At 48.1% G+C, this 21,369-nt stretch overlaps 1 protein-coding gene across 1 annotated transcript; it reads left to right on the top strand.

Moving 5' to 3' along the window:
• Nucleotides 1–6,681: 6,681 nt before the first annotated feature.
• On the top strand, nt 6,682–21,142 carry LOC146196233 (cytochrome P450 3A12-like). Its single transcript, XM_084596352.1, has 4 exons — nt 6,682–6,864; nt 14,087–14,276; nt 15,018–15,229; nt 20,204–21,142. The coding sequence occupies exons 1-4, from the start codon at nt 6,682–6,684 to the stop codon at nt 21,140–21,142; spliced, it is 1,524 nt and encodes a 507-aa protein (XP_084452478.1).
• The last annotated feature ends 227 nt before the right edge of the window (nt 21,143–21,369 follow it).

The raw sequence follows: 21,369 nt of genomic DNA, 5'->3' as shown, positions 1-21,369 counted from the left end.
ATCGAACGAATCGGAGATTATCTCAGTACAGTCAGAGTATATCATCATTCCGTCCCCAAGACGATGGCCTCCAAAGATACGTCCGATCACTCCTACAGAGCACACCAGGATCTTGGGCTTACACCTACAGACCAACGGAAGCAACAACATCTCGCTCCAACGCATCGACCAGTCGGTGATACAGATCAGACGCCTCCTTAAGTCAGTCTCCAACAAGGATCATGGTATGCGCGAGTCCAACCTCCTACGCCTCCTCTACTCTGCACCCTACCTACGTCTCACTCGCACCAAAAGCGAACGGCTAGAGGCGTGACTTCGAAATGCGTACAAGATGGCCCTGAGTCTTTATATATCCACAGCTACCCATAAGCTCATGGCTCTCGGAATCTCCAATACCGTGAGCGAACTGATCAAAGCAACCCTCACCGCCCAATACGAGTGGCTCTCACACATGCTGGCCGAGCGGTACTGCAGCAAGTTAGGATCTGCCCGCCGAAAGGGGCCCGAAGTTATTCTGAACTTACCCTACATATCGCCTAAATTTCAGCATCCCTTCAATTCCCAAACGGATGTACCAGGAATACCACGCCGAGAGACGGGCCGACCATGTACGTCAATTCCAGAAACGCTTCAGCGGACGTCCGGGCATCACGTATACGGACGCTTCCTACCAACCCTCGAAACCAGCGACGGTGGCGGTAGCTCTCGCCCATCACCACAGCTGGTACACAACCTGCAGCATTCGCAATGCAGAAATAGTCACCGCAGCTAAGGTTTACACTGCGCTAGCGCCAGCCGACCGTAATACCAAAATCGACATCGGTGATTTTCAACAGGCTATCCGCAAGTACGATGCTGGCCGTATCTCTTGCCAGGCGTCACACATCCTACTTTCTACTACAACCTCTTCCACCACTCGCTCACTACTTTGGGCTCCAGCTCACGAGGCGCTCAGCAGAACCGCCCAAGCTCACACACTCGCTCGAGATCTCAGCTGCCGAGCCGAGAGTATGATCAGCTACCCTGCTTCCCCTGACACTAATATCTCACGCGCTTCTCACAAACCACTTACACGGACATACTACAGCGCTACCGACTCGAAAGATGCTCATATCCTCCCGCACACCGCGATCTAACAAGACGCCAGGCCGTCCAATGGCGCAAACTACAAACTGGTAGCTTTCCACACCCCCTCTTGTACAGCAGGATCTTTGCGCAACTGATAGCCTCCATATGTAAACACTCTCATACACATGGCGTAGACTTGTACATACTACAACACAGACAAATAAAACACTCCAGAGACGTGGGGGTCTCTACTGCAGACCAACGCCGGCTTATCCAGCACGTTGTAGAGGCCGCGACATCCCAAGGAGTCCCCGCCGACCTCCTCTAAGCCAGCGCAACCGGTCTCTCGACTGGTCCCCTGTCGCAAACGCCGAGACGCCGCAGTCGACATCCTATTCCTCACTAATATGCGCATGCCCATTTTTGAGTCACTGAAAATCAGATCATCCTTCCTGCTAGCTATTGCTAAAGCGATTGCCGTCTCCTCTGTCGTCTCAGAGGACTTGGTGCTGACCGCCCTGAAAGTGATCGAGCGTTCCCTCGCGTCCACTACCGTTATCGTTAATGCTTGCCTTCCTCCGTACTCTGTAGCGTCCACGTACTCGTATGCAGCTCCTTCGTACCTCCCATACTTTGTGTATAGAGCGCTTTTGCCTCCGCCTTTCTTCTGTCTTTATAATGCACCCAGTGCATCTTTTTCGGCAAATGCTTGGTCTATGACTTATTGCGCACCGCCTTCAATAGCTGTGTTTTCTATCTCCTCCCGGAGCTTCCACCCCTATGCTGATCTTCCCTAGAATGTTTATCCTAGTCACTATTTTCGAGGACCCAGTCATCTGCATGGTTAGATGCTCTTTCTTAAACTCATTCAGTGTGCTGTGAATCCCCAGACCCAGCAACCGCCGATGCATTGTTGGGTAGCACCAAACCATCCTTGTGCGTTTGTTTGATCACAGCTTCTGCCCTACCCCACTCCGCGACATCCCGCTTAAGGTAGAGAAGCGAATGCACCATCATGCTTGCAATGGACGCCCGCACCATCTTACGCAGGTCTTCTTCTTTTACCCCGTCTTCCGGTTGGCTATTCCCCTAATGAGTCTCGCCGTTGCATAATGGTATCGAAAAGGTGCCCGTGTTCTGTGCGATACCAATGCACGTTAAAGAACTCCAGGCGGTCGAAATTTCCGCAGCTGTCCCCTACGGCGCCCCTCATAGCTTGAGTCACTCTGGCATGTTTAACCATATAATCCAAAGAAACTCATGCACGTTAAATATTTCCAGGTGGTCGAAATTACTCCGTATCCCTCCACTGCAGCTCCCCTTTCTCTCAACTTTCACTCCCACCTTCCTCCCTTCCCTTACGGCGCCAGTCAGGTGTCAACAGAACAGGTGTGACGGATACTGTGCCTTTCCTTTTGCTGTGAACCAATTATAATTATTTCCATCTTCCTCTAATTTCTAATGGCCTGGTCCAGGGGTAGAAGCGAGGCAAATATGGCGCCTTTCCTTTCCTCAAAACCAAGTTATGTCACAGAAAGCATAGAATTGGAGGTAAGTTGTCAGTTATGTGCAGTCCAATATAATACTTGTTGCTACGTAGCCTCAAACGTGACTAGCAAATTTATGCTGTGTTCAGCAATAAATTCAGTGACATCACTCAGAATACTATATGTCAAACGGTTATTTTACAATTAGGATGAAAATATTGAAAAAGCTGGCGCTATATGGAAGTTAATAAATTATAACGTACGAGCAAATGGTGCCCTGGAGGCGATGTTTGCGTGCAGTCCCAAGGCATTCGATGTTGCGCTGTTGGTGTGATTTTCGTTAACTGCGCGTTTAGAGCGAGTGCTCATTGTACATTTGGGATGGATGGCCGTGTCATAGCAGTGGACATTTTCCTTGATGGCCGGAGGACTCGTTTTGTCAACGTCTATGCGTCGGGCACTCGCATTTTGGCGAGCGATTTCTTTCGGTCCATTACATTAGGTCACATTTCCTAGACGATGCACCTTATGTACTCATGGGCGATTTTAATTGCGTGTTAGATTCCTCCCGCGACGTCAGGGGGACTGGACAGGGCGCGTCAAACTACAATGCCAAAGAATTAAGCAAGCTTGTTCAGTCATTGCACCTGCAAGACGCCTGGGTCAATTTACACGGTGAGGAGGAAGAGAAAACATTTATTTGCGATATGATTTGGGAGGAGAGGTGCGTTTCGTTGTGGAGCTGAGTGGCAGACCCTATTCTGGGACGCCATTGGCCGCCGCCGCTGCCCGAGCTCTCCGGACCAGGACACGCTGGGCCTCCAGGTCCGAGCTGGACTGGGCCGCCTCCCAGCCCTCCCTAGTTGGCTGTTTTATTGCTTTTAGTTTTGTATTTTGCTGGCTGGCTGCCAATTCATTTCAACACGTGTTAGGGGCTAAAGGGCGACCCGTCTCGACCGGGTGTACATCGCCTCTGCTCTAACACCCTCCCTTCTCAGGTGTGACGTGCCGCCATGTTCTGCAGGTTCTCGCAATATGAGCGATCATTTGCCTGTCCCTTGTAGCGCTGCAAGCAGTGACTGGCCGCTCCAACAGACCCCTGATGTGGCGGATGAACGCAGCAGTACTGTATGATGAAGAGTGTCAGAGAGAAATCTGCGCACACCTAAATTCTGCAATTGCGGATATGACTTCGATGACACCTGTGGTGTGGGATGAATTTAAGATACAGTGCCGAGAGATCCTTGCGCGCGCGGGGAAAGCACGGCGCGTTCGCATCACCACAGCGCTAAATGAAATTCTCCTGAAGAACACAACACATCCATAGAAGGGGGACCAGGGGAGGCATCTGGCAGTTCACTGCCACAGTTCCAAAAAAGTGCGAAAAAACTATGCCGATGTTTGACCGTGTGACTATTCTATGAAGGGGAAGAACCAGATATGAGCGGGAAATCTTAGAAGCTTTACCTATTGACAAGCAGAAAGAAAATTGTATAAGTGATACGTCGTTGTGGTTAACTAACAAGGAACGTGCCTACCTAACGGGTAGATAAAGGCGCCACTGAATTGACATCATCACACGTGTCACAGGTGGCGTTGCAGATGCGCATGCGTCGGATGCGTGTTTTTTGCGCGGCAATGTTTCTTCAATAAACCACAGTTGATAGTCCAGCGTCCGTCCGTATCTACCTCATTGTTCTTATGTTCGCGTCTTTGTGTTTCCACTGGAACCCCTGTGATTAAGTTCGACTTGCACCATCTGACCCAAGATTTAACGTTATTGGCGTCCTTGCGCTAGATAAGGGGTTACAAACGTGTCCTTATACCGACAGCATAGCGTAGTCTAAACATTTTATAGCAGATTGAATTCTTTTAGCTTTCATGAATATTTTGTAATTGATATTTGTGAGTTATAAGCACGAACGGATTGAAGCTTGACAGGGTCATCACTTTTCGGGATCAGTTCTATACGTGCTCTGCGGAAAGATGGTGGCATTTCTTCTTTATTACATGCTTCAGTTATAAGGGATGAAGAGCCTCGACAAGTTCTAGCTTAAAAGGCTTGTAAAAGGCTGCGCCTGATTTATCAGGTCCAAGTGTCTACCCTGAACTCATTTCCTCCATAACATTTACAATTTCAATTATACTAATCGGTGCTTCCAGTCTCAATTTAGTATCATCCTATAAACTCGTCATTAAGGGCAAAAACTCTGTATCAAACCCAGCTTCAACCTGCCCTTCCTCCCCTAATAGTTCACAGTAATATTCCAGAAATGCGTCTCGTATCATGTTTTCATTTTTATAAAATTACTATAATAATTTCGTTCCCGTACTGAATTGTTCGTATTTGATTATGCGAAGCATATCTTTTTTCTCCCTGAGGGACCGCTTTGTGGGCGTTTCTCCCATCCACAGTTGTTCAGCACGCGCACTAATTATCGTACCTTTGTACTTTTTTTCATAGATCGACTCAAGCTGGCTCTTCACTTCTCTCATCTCTTCTGAAAGGCTTTCTGTTTGTGCACGTTTTGCGGGTAACAAAAATTCGAATTTTACGTTGTAGTATTGAAGTTCTTCCGATGGTCGTAATCTTGATTTTTTAAAATCTTTCTCACAACAGAACAAACCTTTCTGACTCAGCTGAAAGCATTTTTCCTATACGGGTTCTTATACGGTGCTATCGAAAACTTTATTGTCTAAAAGTTGGTCGTTTAATTTCCAAGGTTCTACGGTAAACCGAGGCTTTGCTTTTGTGGATAAAGGGTTAGCATTACTAGGCTATGATCGCTAAAACACACGTGTTCGACCTTGTAGCATTCCAACAATGAAACAAGTAACATTGACCCAAGTACGCTCTGACCAATCTTGCTTTGCTTTCTCTCTGAAAGTGCCTGAACTTAGGGCAGCTACATTAAATCATAGCATTTAACAATTGAGCCCTGTGGTCACGAACAGGCACACCTGGGTATTTGCCTTCCGACAGGCAGACACAGTTAAAACCTCTATAATGATTACATTTCTATCGCACTTTATGAAGGAATTTACGTACTAGAAGAAACAAAAAAAACTAGATATCCTCTTCGCTGTTTGGGGCCTACACTCAAATCGCAATCCATTTAGAGCCCGAAAACACGAAATCATACGCGATAAGGTGACCTGCACATCAAACATGCACTCCTCTTCAACAATGCCTAAAGAATTTCGAACCAGTAAAGCGCAACCATCGGAAGCGCCTACTGAATGGCACAAATGGAGGAGGCAGCGATCGCATTAGCCGCGACACATATCGATTCGATATACATTGTCACCGACTCCCGAATAGCCTGCAGAAACTACATGCGAGGCCGGGTTTCTCCCTTGGCCTGTAAAATTCTATCTCGAGCCAAGCACCAGGCCTCAAAGAAGTAATATGGGCACCTGGTCATCAAGGGGTAGAGGGAAACGAGTGTGCACACGCCGTAGCCAGTCCTGGGGCCTCTGCTTTTTCTTATCTATATAAACGACCTGCCAATTGACATATGCTCTAACATACACTTATTTGCTGACGATTGTGTTGTGTGCCGTCCTATAATTACTCACAGTGATCGCAAGCTTCTTCAACCTGACATAGATCGCATTTTAACTTGCTGCAGAAGATGACTAATGTCTCTGAACGTGAAAAAAAAAAAAAAAAAACTACTTTCTTTTCACAGGCATATCCCTCTGAACAATCTGCAAATGAACTAATTGCTAACTCAGAAATTGCAGCTGTAATCACATACCTTGGCCTTCACTTAACACGTGATCTTAAGTGGACATACCACGTAACACAAATTTCTAAAGAGGCAAATCGAGTTCTGGGCCGGGAGCTTTTTCTCGTATTCGGCTACTGATTTCTGTTTTTGTCAGTTGTGCAGTTTGTTTATGTTTTTTATATTCCTTGAGTGACGCTTTTGTAAACCGCAGCTCTCGCTCAATAAATGAAAGTCGCCCAACGCCTTTCGTCGGACGCTTTGTAGTTTTGCACCCGCACATAGAGTTCACAGCTAATACAGCTACTATACAGCGGTTCGTAAGCCTATAGGATAACGTGTCGCTGTTAATGTGATGTTCACCTCCGTACAAAACTGAATGTACCCTTAAACAGATGGGGAACGAAGCATGGAAAGTCGTGGGGGCTGTGCTGCTCGTGGCAGTCGCCGCTGCTGTAGCCTGGGTGCTGGAAAGGCGTCGACTGTACAACCTGTTCAAGCGGTACGATATACCAGGACCTGAACCAAGCAGCCTCTTCCTTGGACATTGGCGGGAGCTCAGGAAGGATACGCTTGAGGTAAGTCGATTCTAATCAGCGAACAAGCTTGGTCTCTTTCGACTAGTTTTAAAGGCCGTTATCCATGGTAACGTCCCATCCTCCTTCCATAGCCCGAAATTTCCTGGTCGAGTTTGGAGGCATGCGACTAATAAAGTTATGTTCATCTTCTTGCCTAATACAAAAGACTATAAGCTTGGAGCATTGTAGCGATTTACAGCAAAGTTCAAACACGTATTCAGATAGGCGGGCGCAAACTGTATTATATTGTTCTTATATCATCGAAGGTATAAGAATTAGAGAATAAATGATGGTGGATGTTTCATGGCAAACATAATAAAAAACGAACGCGAGGCCAGGGTTTTGACAGTCGACCTGAATTTATTATGTGTCTTGTAGTTGTAGCTCAGGCGGACATGCCGTTTCTGTCTCGTGCTGCGCACAGAAAAAAAAAAAAATCACTGATAAAAATTAGCAGTGCGGACTGGTAATTTGCGCGGGCAACGTGCCGGGCTTTTTTAATGTACTCATAATAAGATGGCCATGAAGGAAAAATTAATAATAAGGTAATGCGCGATATAAAACGGTGAGAAGAGCTCAGGTGTTTTCTAGGCCCTGTTACGACCAAGCATCCGCAATTGCGCGCTCTATTGTTCGCCTGTGGGCATGGATAAGTTTTGTGAATATGTGGTGATGGTCCAATGGCTCTAAGTGAGCCTGTTTCCAGGAATCCTGTTTTGTAAGCATGTTTTGCTTTGTGGACAACCTGCAAATGCCAAATTGACCCTGTCAAGAGAACGTCTGGAAAAACACAAAGAAACGTCCCCCTGAGGGAAATAGCAGGAAGTGCTTTCTTTCTTTTGTTCACCCTTCCAGTCGAGAAGTGCTATCCTCCAGTGATGAATGCCTCCTATCCAAAGGAGACGACAGAGTGACATGTCCGCTGACGTGCAGGACAAGAAAGGAGCATGACTCATACGGCCATTAAGTGATTTCCCGGGAATGCAGGAAAGATTTGCAATTGTCGAAAAGGGACCATGTTGGGAGCCCTATGCGGCGCCACGTGCACTCGGGTTTCTGAGAAGTAAAACCCCTTGTCAGAACCAGCCTGTGGTTTCTTTGCTGAAGAATAGAAATGTACCTCCTCTCCTCGCCGTTCCCAAGCTTTTCCCGCCAACAAGTGATCACGCCCAACGAATGAATGCCGGACCAGTCAGTGCTTCAGACCATCAGTGCAGTGATGTGTTCGATTGGATGCCGATACCTGAGGGGCGTGCCCTGGATTTGGTTGGTCAGCATCTTCAGAGAGGGGCTGGACATAGGGGGTTTTTAAGGACGCTGCAGAGCACGAAATGTCGCTCTGGGCCCTGGGTAAACGGCTCATCCAGTCGCTTCTCGCTATGAACTCTTAACGCTTGCCATTTTGCTGATGTACCCTTCTTTTTCGTGTAAATATTGTAAATAAGTTTTCTCAAAGTGCCAGTAAACCTGCTTGTACATATTTCACCAACTTCGAAGATTCAATCCTACTTCAACCCCGAGTCTCTGCACGCTACCAAGTGAAGGCCGGGTCGACATAGCCCCAGCGTCACGACAACTGGTGACCAGCGGTGGGATCTGAATCTACAAGCCACAACATCTGGTGATTGGAGGTGGATCTGAAGCTACAAGCCACAACATCTGGTGATCGGAGGTGGCATCTCAAGCAACAAGCAGGCGCAACAATCGGCCAACAAGAGGGCAGCTCGGAACATCGATCGCATGTGTGGGTGAGTGCTTGGCTTTTCTTCTGATGTGGACCAGGTTCTAGAACAGGGTTAGATTTTAGAACTGGTAAAAAGAGTGTGGAAACGCCTTTAGGTTTGGTAGTTTGCACAGTTGTTTTGGAAGTAGCCGACACTCGGAGCGATCATGGACCTACAAAAGCTGCAGAAACCGGACCTGTTGCTATTGTGTGAGGAATTGGGAATTGATACAAGTGGTTTGGCACGAAAACCCTTGATTATAAAGGCAATCACTGATCTGGGAACCGATGATGAGGAGCTCAGTGAAGCATGGAACCTCATCGGTCAAAAAAAGGAACAGCTCAGACAGCAGAAAGAGCGTGAAATTGAAAGAGAAGCAAAAAAGCTGGAGCTAGAAATTGAGCTCCGGAAATTAGAACTAGAGTTGAGCAAGAGGTCGGGCGATTGTCCCCAGCTAGCGGTACCTCGTCTCAACAAGGAGGCAGATTTCAAGATGTCAAAGTACATGCAGCCATATGTGATATCAGGGGATATCGGTCTGTATCTGGCTAACTTTGAGCGAACTTGCGAAAAACTGTCCTTCCAGCGAGACACGTGGTCTCAGAGATTATTGACGGTTCTGCCCTGCGAGGCAGCGGAGGTTGTCGCGCGGCTAAGCAAGGAGGACGCGGACAACTACGAGAAGGTCAAAGCTTGCCTTCTGAGAAAGTATAGGCTTAGCGCCGAGGCGTTCAGACAACGTTTTCGGAACGCTACTAAGTCCAGAGACGAGAGTTACCCTGAATTCCTGTACAATTTAAGAGTAAATTTGGGCGAGTGGCTAAAGAGCACAGATTCCTACAGTGATAGGGACGCTGTAGTCGAGCGAATTCTTTTGGAGCAGTTTTATAACTGCCTCCCAGAAAAAGAAAGCAATTGGTTACAGGACCGAGGCGAAATTAAGTCGGCAACTGAAGCTGCCGAACTTATTGAGGAGTATGCTTCGCGCCGACAATTCAGCAACCCAGCAGTGGATAGGCCCCGCAATCCCAAGTTCAGTGTGAAAAACCGTCAGGAAAGGCACTTTGCTAGAGTTGGAAACGAAGAAATGAAGGTTTCTTCAGGCAAATTCCCTAGAAAGGACGGCAGTGAGAAAAGTGGGGAAGTGACCAACGCGCAGAACACAAAGAATAAGCTTGAGGCTAGGAAGCCGCTCACATGCTTTAGGTGTAATGAGCAGGGTCACATTGCCGTCAACTGCCGGAAAGAAAAGTTTGCTTTCTCGTATGTCAGTGACTGCGATGAAAATAGGCAGCTTTTGGAACCTTACATGCATGACCTAGTAGTCAACGGGAAGCCTTGCAAGGTACTGCGCGATTCGGCCGCAACGATGGATGTTGTCCATCCGGCGTATGTATCGCCTTCCGACTATACAGGACAGTGTGCATGGATCCGACAGGTAGTTGAGGAACAGAGTGTGTGCTTGCCGATCGCGAACGTGGTCATCGAGGGCCCTTTCGGCGAATTAACAACCGAGGCTGCCGTTTCAGGAAAGCTTCCTAAGTGCTATCCGTATTTGTTCTCCAACAAATCGGACATGCTGCTGCGAAAGAGGGGCATCCTTTTCGGAGACAGAGTTGTGCAAGCCTTAACACGTTCAAAGGCGCGAGAGCTAGCTACACTGCTCATTCCAGAAAAATCCACAGCGGAGGAAACGGCAGTTAAAACAGTGGTAGATGCGGAAGATAGCAGGTCAGAAAACTTTGAGAGCGAGGCATCTCAAATAAGTCAACTTAAAAGTGCGCTTGATGAGACGCGGAATGAGGACGTTCTTGAGAATAACCTCTTGCCGCCAGTGTCTAGTAATCTCACGAGACTTTTAAGTGGAACCCGAGAGGACTTAGCTATGGAGCAAGCCGAGGTAAATCTAACGTTAAACCTTCCCGAGGAGATGGGGGACAACTTGATTTGCCTCAGCGGAAAAGGAAGCAACGCTCAGGAGCTTCTCAAAAAGACGGAGCAGAGAGGAGAACTAAAGAAATCCCAGCTGTCCGATCTGGGCGAGATAATAACAGAGTTTGAGGCCTGCTTCGTGGACAGGCCAGGCAGAACTGATTTGACTGAGCACGATATTGAGCTGACTTCAGACGTGCCAGTGCGATCAAGGTGCTACCGATTTTCTCCAAGGCAAAGAGAAATTCTGGATAGGGAAGTAACTCGCATGCTGGAATTGGGAGTAATAAAACCCTCGGAAAGCGATTATGCTTCGCCTATGATCTTAGTAGAAGCTCCAGGTAAAGACCCTAGGCCTGTGGTAGACTACCGAAAGCTAAATTCTCTCACCAGGGATCAAGTGTATCCTATTCCAAATATTGAGGAGAGAGTAGAACAGGTCAGTAGAGCGGCATATGTGACTACGCTGGACCTTACTCGAGGATACTGGCAAGTACCGCTCACTGAACGCGCCAGCAGATACGCGGCTTTCGTCACACCGACGGGCAGCTACCAGCCAACAATGATGAGTTTCGGGCTCAAAAATGCTCCATTTTGTTTTTCCCGACTCATGGATAGGGTTTTAAAGGGGTGTGAAACATTCGCGGTGCCTTATTTAGACGACATTGCGGTTTTTTCCGACTCATGGGCGGACCATATGGTACATCTAAGAGCTGTACTGAGCCTTTTGCGTCAAGCTGGACTAACCGTAAAGGCCGAGAAATGTTGCCTGGCAAGGGCGACCGTGGACTACTTGGGTCACAATGTAGGTCAAGGTTTCAGGAAACCCAGCGAGATTAAGATTTCTGCGGTAGCAGACTACCCGCGGCCGAGCACGAAGACGGAAATTCGAGCATTCCTGGGTCTGACGGGATACTACAATCACTACATCCCTAACTATTCAGCTTTGGCTAGCCCTCTGACCGACGCTCTCCGCAAGACAGAACCGACAAATGTAGTCTGGGACGAACAAAAGGAAGCCTCCTTCGTAAACCTGAAGGCTGTGCTGATTAGCCGTCCGGTATTGCGAGCTCCAGACTATGCCCGAGAATTCACGGTCCAGTGTGATGCCAGTGATCGAGGGCTAGGTGCTGTTCTCTGCCAGAGAGATGACGACGGTAATGAGCACCCCGTGCTCTACTTGAGCAGAAAACTGAGTTCTAGAGAGAGGGCTTATTGCGCGTCAGAGAAAGAATGCGCTTGCATTGTATGGGCCATTCAAAAATTGCAGTGCTATCTTGGAGGGGCCAAATTCACCGTAGAGACGGACCATTGTCCCCTGGCTTGGCTGCAAACTGCGACATCGAAGAACAGTCGCCTTCTTAGGTGGAGCTTGATTTTACAGCAGTACAATTTTGAAATAAGATACAAAAAGGGGAAGTTAAATGGGAATGCGGACGCGCTTAGCCGCTCTTTCTAAGCGGTCCGAGATGTTCCTCACCATGTATCCAAATTGATAGTCAGGTTTTTTTTTTTTTTCGTGCGCTTGTATATGTGTGACTATGTAAAGCAGCACGTTTGGTTTTCTAGGAATACGTGGGTCCTGAACGTCTTGAGAGTGGGCTTTTCTCGAACAACAATGGCAGTTTTCTTTTGACCTGGTCTCTTCAGACGGGAGCCGAGTGCTTGCTTCGACATGTGGTTGAGTTTCAGACAGCTCGAGCAATTTGGCCTACAACAATCAAGACAACGCGACAAGCAACAGCGAGCTTCAAGCGTTCACGTGCAGGCCATTAAGTCGTCTCTTCATGCAGCAGCTGGGACTGCTGCCCTCCGAGACTCTTCTGGCGGGGGAGGAGGCTGTTACGACCAAGCATCCGCAATTGCGCGCTCTATTGTTCGCCTGTGGGCATGGATAAGTTTTGTGAATATGTGGTGATGGTCCAATGGCTCTAAGTGAGCCTGTTTCCAGGAATCCTGTTTTGTAAGCATGTTTTGCTTTGTGGACAACCTGCAAATGCCAAATTGACCCTGTCAAGAGAACGTCTGGAAAAACACAAAGAAACGTCCCCCTGAGGGAAATAGCAGGAAGTGCTTTCTTTCTTTTGTTCACCCTTCCAGTCGAGAAGTGCTATCCTCCAGTGATGAATGCCTCCTATCCAAAGGAGACGACAGAGTGACATGTCCGCTGACGTGCAGGACAAGAAAGGAGCATGACTCATACGGCCATTAAGTGATTTCCCGGGAATGCAGGAAAGATTTGCAATTGTCGAAAAGGGACCATGTTGGGAGCCCTATGCGGCGCCACGTGCACTCGGGTTTCTGAGAAGTAAAACCCCTTGTCAGAACCAGCCTGTGGTTTCTTTGCTGAAGAATAGAAATGTACCTCCTCTCCTCGCCGTTCCCAAGCTTTTCCCGCCAACAAGTGATCACGCCCAACGAATGAATGCCGGACCAGTCAGTGCTTCAGACCATCAGTGCAGTGATGTGTTCGATTGGATGCCGATACCTGAGGGGCGTGCCCTGGATTTGGTTGGTCAGCATCTTCAGAGAGGGGCTGGACATAGGGGGTTTTTAAGGACGCTGCAGAGCACGAAATGTCGCTCTGGGCCCTGGGTAAACGGCTCATCCAGTCGCTTCTCGCTATGAACTCTTAACGCTTGCCATTTTGCTGATGTACCCTTCTTTTTCGTGTAAATATTGTAAATAAGTTTTCTCAAAGTGCCAGTAAACCTGCTTGTACATATTTCACCAACTTCGAAGATTCAATCCTACTTCAACCCCGAGTCTCTGCACGCTACCAAGTGAAGGCCGGGTCGACATAGCCCCAGCGTCACGACAGCCCTATCTTCAGAAGTACGTAAATGAATAAATTTGGTAGCGCCGTTCTCAAACGACTCGGGACCATTAGTTAGGTTATATTATTATGAATCAAAATACTTTTTCCGTATTCCAGCTTTCATAGTACACAATTTGTGACTCATGTCGTTCGATAAAACTAGCTTAAAGTGCTAGCTGAGATAAAGTGCAAGGGTCACTGTCATCTTATCTGGAAATGAACTGCGATGCGTCCACATCGTTTCCTGTCTCACATCCAAGAGGCCATGTTACATGGTTCACTTTAAAATAGTGATCACGAAACCATTTTCGGTGCAGGACCTCACAAGTTGAAATGTATTTCACTGCCTGACAACTTTGGAAGACCCGTAAAGTGCCATATAATTGATTTCTAGTATTGCCGTAGTCTAATTGACGACACGGAGGCGATTGACTTGCTTGCTGATGCCGAAGCCCGTGCTTTAGTGAGATGTTTGGATTCGAATTCTAAGGTCTAATTGGAGCGCGAGGATAAAGCTCGCTACTTAGCGAATTCGGAGAGCTGCTGCGGATCGCCGATTGGGATACGCCCGAAAGGAGAAAAGTTGAATTCTCTCAATATGCGAGCAGTCTTGCAGCTGAGACTATACTCTGTCGAACGAATAGTTTGGACGAATGTCGAATTTGTACCTTGTACTCGTAATCGAAGGTCGCATCTTTGAAGATATTCGTTAGCTGCAACGAGTGACCTCATGCCGGTTTCGCTGTAGGTGATGGAAACATGGGTTCGTACGTACGGCAAGCTGGTTGGCTTCTACTCTGGTGAAGCCCCTTGCGCCTTCCTGACCGACCTGGACGCCATCAAGCAGTGCTTCGTCAAGGAGGCGCACAAGTTTCGCGACCGAGTGCCTCTTATGCTCAACGTAGAGCCGCTCAAGAGCAGCTTGCTTGGGCTCAAAGGTACAGTCGCCGTCGGTACTAGAGCGATAGAGTAGTGCAACTACTTAACTGGTCATGCAGACTCTCGGAGCGTGGAGGTGACGTGCGAAAACCTCGTTAGGGACCTCGATGCGTACAGTGCACAACATGAACCTCAAGTAATCCGAGAGACAAGCACTCGCTCGCGAATAAGCTTTAGTGAAAAGACGCTAATATGTTTAAAGTAAGCGCCCAGAAGAAGCTGAAAAAAGTGCGCTGTATAAACAATAAATGTATTTAAAATTAAGAAAGTTGACGAATGCTTGCAACCGGCATAGGAATTTGCTTCGATTGTCCCTTATTTGTTGCTTCCTCAGTGTACAGACCGAGAGAAAAAAACACGAAGATCACAGGTAAAATATTTGTGAAAATATTATCTTGGCCAATACAACGCGAAAAAACAAGATATGCGACACAGTGCGAAACGTAAACACACAGTTCAAAGAAGCAAAAAGGCCCCTACAGAATGAACGAGTAACTTCACTGTATTTTCCCTAATACCCATTTGCAGCAGTTAAGTAGTGCGTAAGAGGCAGGATTTTATATTTGATGGATGGAACATTGCAGGTCCTTACCTATGCATGGGAGTGGTCAACGGTGACATTGTGTGGAAGCGAATCGCAGTCCACTTGTGCTTGAGAAAAAAAGGAACCCTAAATAGATGCGCAGTGCGATGAGGTATGGGGGCGTGATGCACAAATTATTCCTGAAACATCCTCGCAGGTGACGAATGGAAGGCTGTGAGGAGCATTCTGAATCCCACCTTTTCAAGCGCGAAAATGAAAATAATATCACGCATCATAGACGGTTGCACTGACACGACAGTGGAAATACTCGACAAAAAGGTGGCCGTGAGTGCTGCCTCTGTGGACATTTCAGCATTGGCTCAAGGACTCACAATGGACTGCATAGCCAAGGCTGTGCTTGCTTGGGAGGTAAGGATAAAAACATGCTATCAACTTAAGTGCTTGTGTTTGCTCAGATGTGCGTAGATGCCTGTAGAATGAATTAAATAAGACAACTAACTGTGCTAGTATGAGCGCCTGTAGTGTGAACAAGAAAAAAAAAAAGAATGTTAGAGCAACCATATATTCGCTGCACACTTGTCAGGTGAGTGATGGCTGCGATTCTGTGAGACCGTATAATGTTGCGTGTAACACATTGATATCCGTAAATGAATCACTTTATTTTGAAACTGACGCATTGCACTCTTAGCCCCCCCCCCCCCCCCCCCCTTCCCTCCACCCTCTCCCTCTCTCGCACAGACACAACAAAAAGAAAAGCGAAAATGGGAATAAGATAATTACGTACTAAAATATTTTCCGATTGACGCCCACTCGTCGATGATTTGCATCCTATCCCGGTCACCACATACACACTTCTTCCGTGTCAACAGCTATTCAAACGAGTAAAGATTCTCAGTGCGCACCTAATTAATATTGCACAGGCCAAATACTTTGCGGCTTGAATAATTCGTCATTGATTAAGAGAAGAAATATGGGGAGACGCCTTAGCTCCGCTTTTAAGCGTATGACGTCATAGTGTAAATGTCTCCCGTCCCTTCCCTGACTTATCCTCGTTCACATATAGGCATTATGCTCCACGTATATCACTCATTTTTAATGTGGTTTGGTTTAGTTACACGGGTTTAAAGTTTTAGAGCGATTCATGCTATGAGAGACGCCGTAGCGGAGGGCTCTGGAAATTGCCATATGAGGTTCTTTTTGACGTGCATGATATCGCACAGCACACGGGCACCTGGCTTTTCGTCTCCATCGAAAAGCGGCCGCCTAGGCCGGCATTCGATCACAAATCCTTGGGTCCAGCAATCTAAGCGTCCTAACCACTGCGCTGTCACGGCGGGGATATTTTAGGACTTGATGATAATTCACATATGGTGGATAATGCAGGCACACATAAAAGACTGTAGTATTTTAGTGAGTGCCTATATTATACAGCGTGTTGCACAATTAGAGGCGCGATGTAGAATACTTCTCCCAACTACATCGCGGAATCCTTGCAGTTCAAATTTTGCATAGAAGGGGCACTGTGTCGCTAGTAATTTTTATTACCAAATTTTTTTGGGGTACTTTGCTGATTCGATCAAAAGAAGTCAGATGTTCCCATCTTATGCGGCGGCGACGATGCCAGACGAGTCGCTGCCCCAGCGATGGTACTGGTGGCGCCACCTCATGCTGCTTACAACAACTCTGTGGCAGGAAAAGAGGGGGCGAACGGGCGAACGTTTTTGGCAGAAGGTTTGAGTTGTAAGCGAGGTGGCGCCACCTGTACCATCGCTGGGGCAACGGCTCGTCTGTCGTCGTCGCCGCCGCATAAGATGGGAACATCTGACTTCTTTTGATCGAATCAGCCAAGTACCCCAAATTTTGTAATAAAAAATACTAGCGACAAGATGCCCCTTCTATGCAAAATTTGAACTGCGAGGATTCCGCGGTTTAGTTGAGAGAAGCATAATACATCGTGCCTCTATTGTGCAACACGCTGTATATATGCGCATTAGCATGCAGTCCTAAGCCACCTTGATTATATGAAGGACCATGCGGAAGATATATACAAAGTCACTCTAATTTATTAAAGACGTACAAACCTGCCTGTGCGGTCTAGGGGCAGCGTGTGTAACTCGGGACCCAATGGTCCTGGAGGGGCGCATTCCGATTCCACCCTCCCGTCTTAAAGACAAAGCCTAAGTTGGCAGCACCTGCCAACTGGCCACGTCATGCGGTCTGGTGTCCTGGCACAATGGCGTGACCAGTCAATACGCGGTCATCCAAAACACCAGCCACCTGCCAGAAACATATTTCACCCAACGCCTACGCTGACAATGCGGGAGCTGGAGCTGGAGAACAGGGCTTGTTGGCACCGGGTGCAGCAGAAATAGCAGGGGCTGTGCCAAACTACTGACATTGTTTGTTTGTGGGTCTTAACGTCCCATTGTGACTCAGGCTATAAGAGACGCCGTAGTGGAGGGCTCCGGAAATTTCTACCACCTGGGGTTCTTTAAAGTGCACTGAGAGCGCAGAGCACACGGGCACCTGGCTTTTCGCCTCCATCGAGAAGCTGCCGCCGGGGCCAGGATTCAATCACGCATTCTTTGGCACAGTATAGTCGAGCGCCCTAATCCCTGTGCCACGACGGAAGGGACTACCAGACACTTTTGGTTGGGCTTACGCAGTGACGATGCGTACGTAGCGACGATGTGGGTAACGAATGCGTACGTGCAGCAGATCCCTACGTAACGCAGCTGTCTTGCGGGTGCACGCACGCATCAAATCCCGGCGTACACCCGTTGCTACGTGCGTTGATGCGTTGACAACATGGCGGCGCGCTTCCCGCCCGCTTCAGAACGAGTACACATCGCTGCTGCTTTCTCCGACGCGATAGCTCGCTCTAAATGGTGGCATTAGATCTCTTCTATTACACTCACTTTTGCCCACACGACAAGGTATAAGCTACAAATATCCCTGGTTTTCTAGATAACTTCGCTAATTTCAAGCTGCTAGGCCTACCTGTAAGTTGTGTATCTGGTCGTTATAGCAGCGACATCCATTCTCAAGCTTTTTGTCGCTTTGGCTTGAGGCTTCTTGTAGCTTTCATTTTCTTCACTTTGTATAGTTTTTCTTTGTAGTAAGAAAGGTTGATAATGTGACCATTCTTCTCATGAGTAATTGAAGTTGAAAGCTTTTTTTTTTCAACCAGCGCGCATGTGGTTTGACTTACTGCCACTAGACATCGCTTGTAGCGGACGCTGCGACGTTGTGTTCGCGACGTTTGCAGCGCACGCCACGCTGTGAGCAATGCGTCGCCCAACTAAAAGTGTTTGTTGTGTCTGCCCCACCACGTTAGACATACACTGAGCTACCAGCCGAGCCTTTCGAGGTGGCCGGTAGAGGCCAGTTTTGTGCATGAGCCGTTACCATGGCAACCGGACAGGAGCCGCAGGTGCGGCGTACGCATCACCATCCCCGTCGTCGCGGCCGCGCGCCCGCTCCACCGTCGTAGCCGAGCTGACGTCACGCGGATGAGCAGTTGTGCGTGTGCGCCGGTACCATGGTAATCAGACACTCCACAGATGCGCCGCGCACTTCGTCGCCACGCGCCGCTCTATCTGTGTATAAAAGGCGGAGAAGCAATTGTATCATAACGTTTGACATGGATGCAGAGGCGAGTCCAGCCGCTGCTAAACGAGAAGATTAACTCTTCCTATTCTGAGGTGGTCGTCTGGCACTTGGCTAATCAACAAAGAGAGAATGATCGTAAGAAGGCAAAGAGAGCAGCGGAGACGGCTGAAAAGAAAGAGGAAGGGCTTGCCAAACGTAGATGTGTATAAGCAATGTCTCACATTGCTAAACATGCAGTGCGCAACAAACACAGCCAGAGAAAAGTACCGTCTTCGCCAAAAGTAACCAGGATGCGCGCTTCGCTTCTCAGTCAGGTAGCAGAGAATTCGTACCACTTCTGAAGCTGTAAATCTGTACAAAATAAAGGCGAGCTCCTGTGCTCACTTGTTAACAAGATTTGGTCATCTGGGAATCAATGTCGGCTTTAGAATACAAGCGAAAAGCAAACTATGCAGCTTGATTACTTTTGGCAAAGACGGTACCTCTCGCTACGTACAGTATTTTGCGTTTTTATTGAAAACACTTTGAAAAGTTTTTCCCGCTTCAACAGATGACCCGTTTGCAGTGAAACTGCGCACAGAGCTTGCGTATTGAGGTAACTTTTGTATCGTGGGAAGTTTTACAACGACACTTACTTAGTCAAGGCTTGCCTGACGCAAAGGCGCAATCGTCTCCGCCGAGATCGACGATCCGAGACCAGCAAACGCCATCTCTTCGCTGAAGGGATGTGGTGGCACCATCGCTTTTCTGCAGCGGAAAGCTTTACAAGGCGCCGAGGAGAGCGTTGCAAGGTGCGCAGGCCCCCTAAGCAAGCCGTTTCTACTATTCCGTCTGCTTCAACTGAAGGTCTTGGAACATTTGCGTCAAACTTAGGGAGACATTTGAGATACAACAAACAAAAAAGTATTTTTGATCTCTTTTCTTCTCGGATGAGTTAATCCAATTCAGCTGATATCGTCTGCTTTCGTGGCTCTCCCTCCTCAATGCATCGGGGGCTGACATCGCGAACTCCTGAGCTGTGTTTTTCTAGTTTATTTCGTCGTGTTGTGTGTGGGGGGGTCTTATTCTTTTGCGATGTTTTGACATTTTATTTCACTGCGGTGGGTGTGTCGAACTGCCGTAGGCCAACGTACAAGTGCGAAAGAGAATGCGACGGCAGTGTTGTGGCTTACATAGAGATGGTGCCACCAACGCTCTTTAGCGAGAAAATGGCGTTTGCGGGTTTGGAATCGTAGATCTAGATATAGACGATTGCGCTTTTGCATCATGCGCGGCTCGACCAAGCGAGTATTGTTGTTAAACTTTTCCCGATACAAAAGTTACCGCAATACGCAAGCTCTGTGCGCAGTTTAACTGGAAACGAGCCATCAATTGAATCGGGAAAAGTTTTGAGTCTTTGCGATAAAAACGCAAAATACTGTATATCCTGGTATATCCGAGCTAAGCCTCTGCCAATTTGTAGTTGGCATGCAGCCTACTACCTTCATCCTTTCTTGTGCGCACTGCTGTCCCGTGAGCCCACTCGAGTAAACTTTATTAGTCCATGCCTTTACGGTGGCAGCATGCACATATTTCCCTTTTTAATGTCCATGGTGCATGCAAATAGGACGGCTATGGCGGGGGTAAAAGCGCGATACGGGGGACTTCCACTTTTGCAGTTCGTGCTGTAAATATATAGAACTTATCAAGCGATGTATTGCTGATCACAAACTGCAGGAGTCGCTGTGTTTTGTGTGTCTGCTTCATGATTCTGCTCTCTGATCGATGCAGTGTGAGTGCCAGCGGAACCCGGAGGACCCCTTCCTCACGAGCCTTCGTGAGACGCTGATTGGCGGAGACGTCTTCTTCGTCAACGTGGCCATTGCATTTCCTTGCGTTAGGAAAATTGTCCCGTGGCTGTTCCCGTACGTGTCTTACGGCAGGTTCTTCACCCGCGTTACTGACAGAGTTCGTGATGTGATCCGAGTGCGACGGACACGCGAAGGGCGTCAACAAGGAGAGGATTCCTATGCAACGGACATGCTGCACCTGATGCTTGATGCACAGAGCAAGAGCAGCGAAGATCGTATCTTGATGACTGACAACCATGTGGTCTCCAACTGTTTTGTAACTCTAGGGGGTGGCTTTGAGACAACGTCACTGACTCTGGCACTTCTCTTGTACGAGCTCGCCAGAAACCAACACGAACAGGATAAGCTTCACGATGAGCTATCGAGTGCGTTCCCTGCAGCAGACAACTGCGAGATCGGCCACGACCAGCTTCACGCTCTCAAGAGGCTCGACATGGTAGTGTGCGAAGGTCTACGCAAGTACCCGCCTCTGGTGTTCTTCATGGCAAGGATGTGCTACCACGATGTCGAAGTGGCGGGGAAAGTCCTGCCAGCCGGCACGCGCCTCATTGTACCCACGTGGAACATTCACCGCGATCCAGAACTGTGGCCGGATCCCGAAAAGTTCGACCCGGAGAGATTTGCCGAGGACCGCAAAAAAGAAAGGCACTTGGCTGCTTATATTCCCTTCGGTCTCGGACCCCGTGAATGCATCGGCAAGAAGTTCGCCTTGCTGCAGCTGAAGATGGCGCTTTGCAAACTAATGCTGAGGTACAAATTTAGCCTGAACAAAGAAAGCGAGCCCGAAATCAGATTCGAAGTACCTCTGATAACCATAAACCCAGTGAAACCTATTGTGCTGCAGGCTCAGCGCAGATGAGGTGGGCCAAGCCTTCTGCTTATCGTGGTTCGTGAGCGATCTTCGCTAAAGAGAGTTATGCAACGGTCTTTTAATTTCCCTTACGTGCGCGTCACCTGCGGACGGCGTGGGTACGCGTGAACCCACCGTTGTTACGGCAGCGGAATCGACTGCTGATTCAGTCACTGGCGACTCCTATAAAGCATACTCCTGGGGCCTTCCACAGCAAAGTCCTCGACGTTGTCCCA

This window comes from Amblyomma maculatum, chromosome 3 (assembly GCF_055883805.1).
Source record: "Amblyomma maculatum isolate TAMU_Amacu chromosome 3, ASM5588380v1, whole genome shotgun sequence".
Classification (NCBI taxonomy): domain Eukaryota; kingdom Metazoa; phylum Arthropoda; class Arachnida; order Ixodida; family Ixodidae; genus Amblyomma; species Amblyomma maculatum.
The sequence above is the reverse complement of the archived record's forward strand: the minus strand, read 5'-3'. Positions and strand labels throughout refer to the sequence as shown.

Coding starts and splice junctions, on each gene's coding strand:
- LOC146196233 (XM_084596352.1), top strand. CDS start 6,682: ATGGGGAACGAAGCATGGAAAGTCGTGGGGGCTGTGCTGCTCGTGGCA. Junction 6,865..14,086: donor TCAGGAAGGATACGCTTGAG/GTAAGTCGATTC, acceptor GTTTCGCTGTAG/GTGATGGAAACATGGGTTCG. Junction 14,277..15,017: donor CAGCTTGCTTGGGCTCAAAG/GTACAGTCGCCG, acceptor ACATCCTCGCAG/GTGACGAATGGAAGGCTGTG.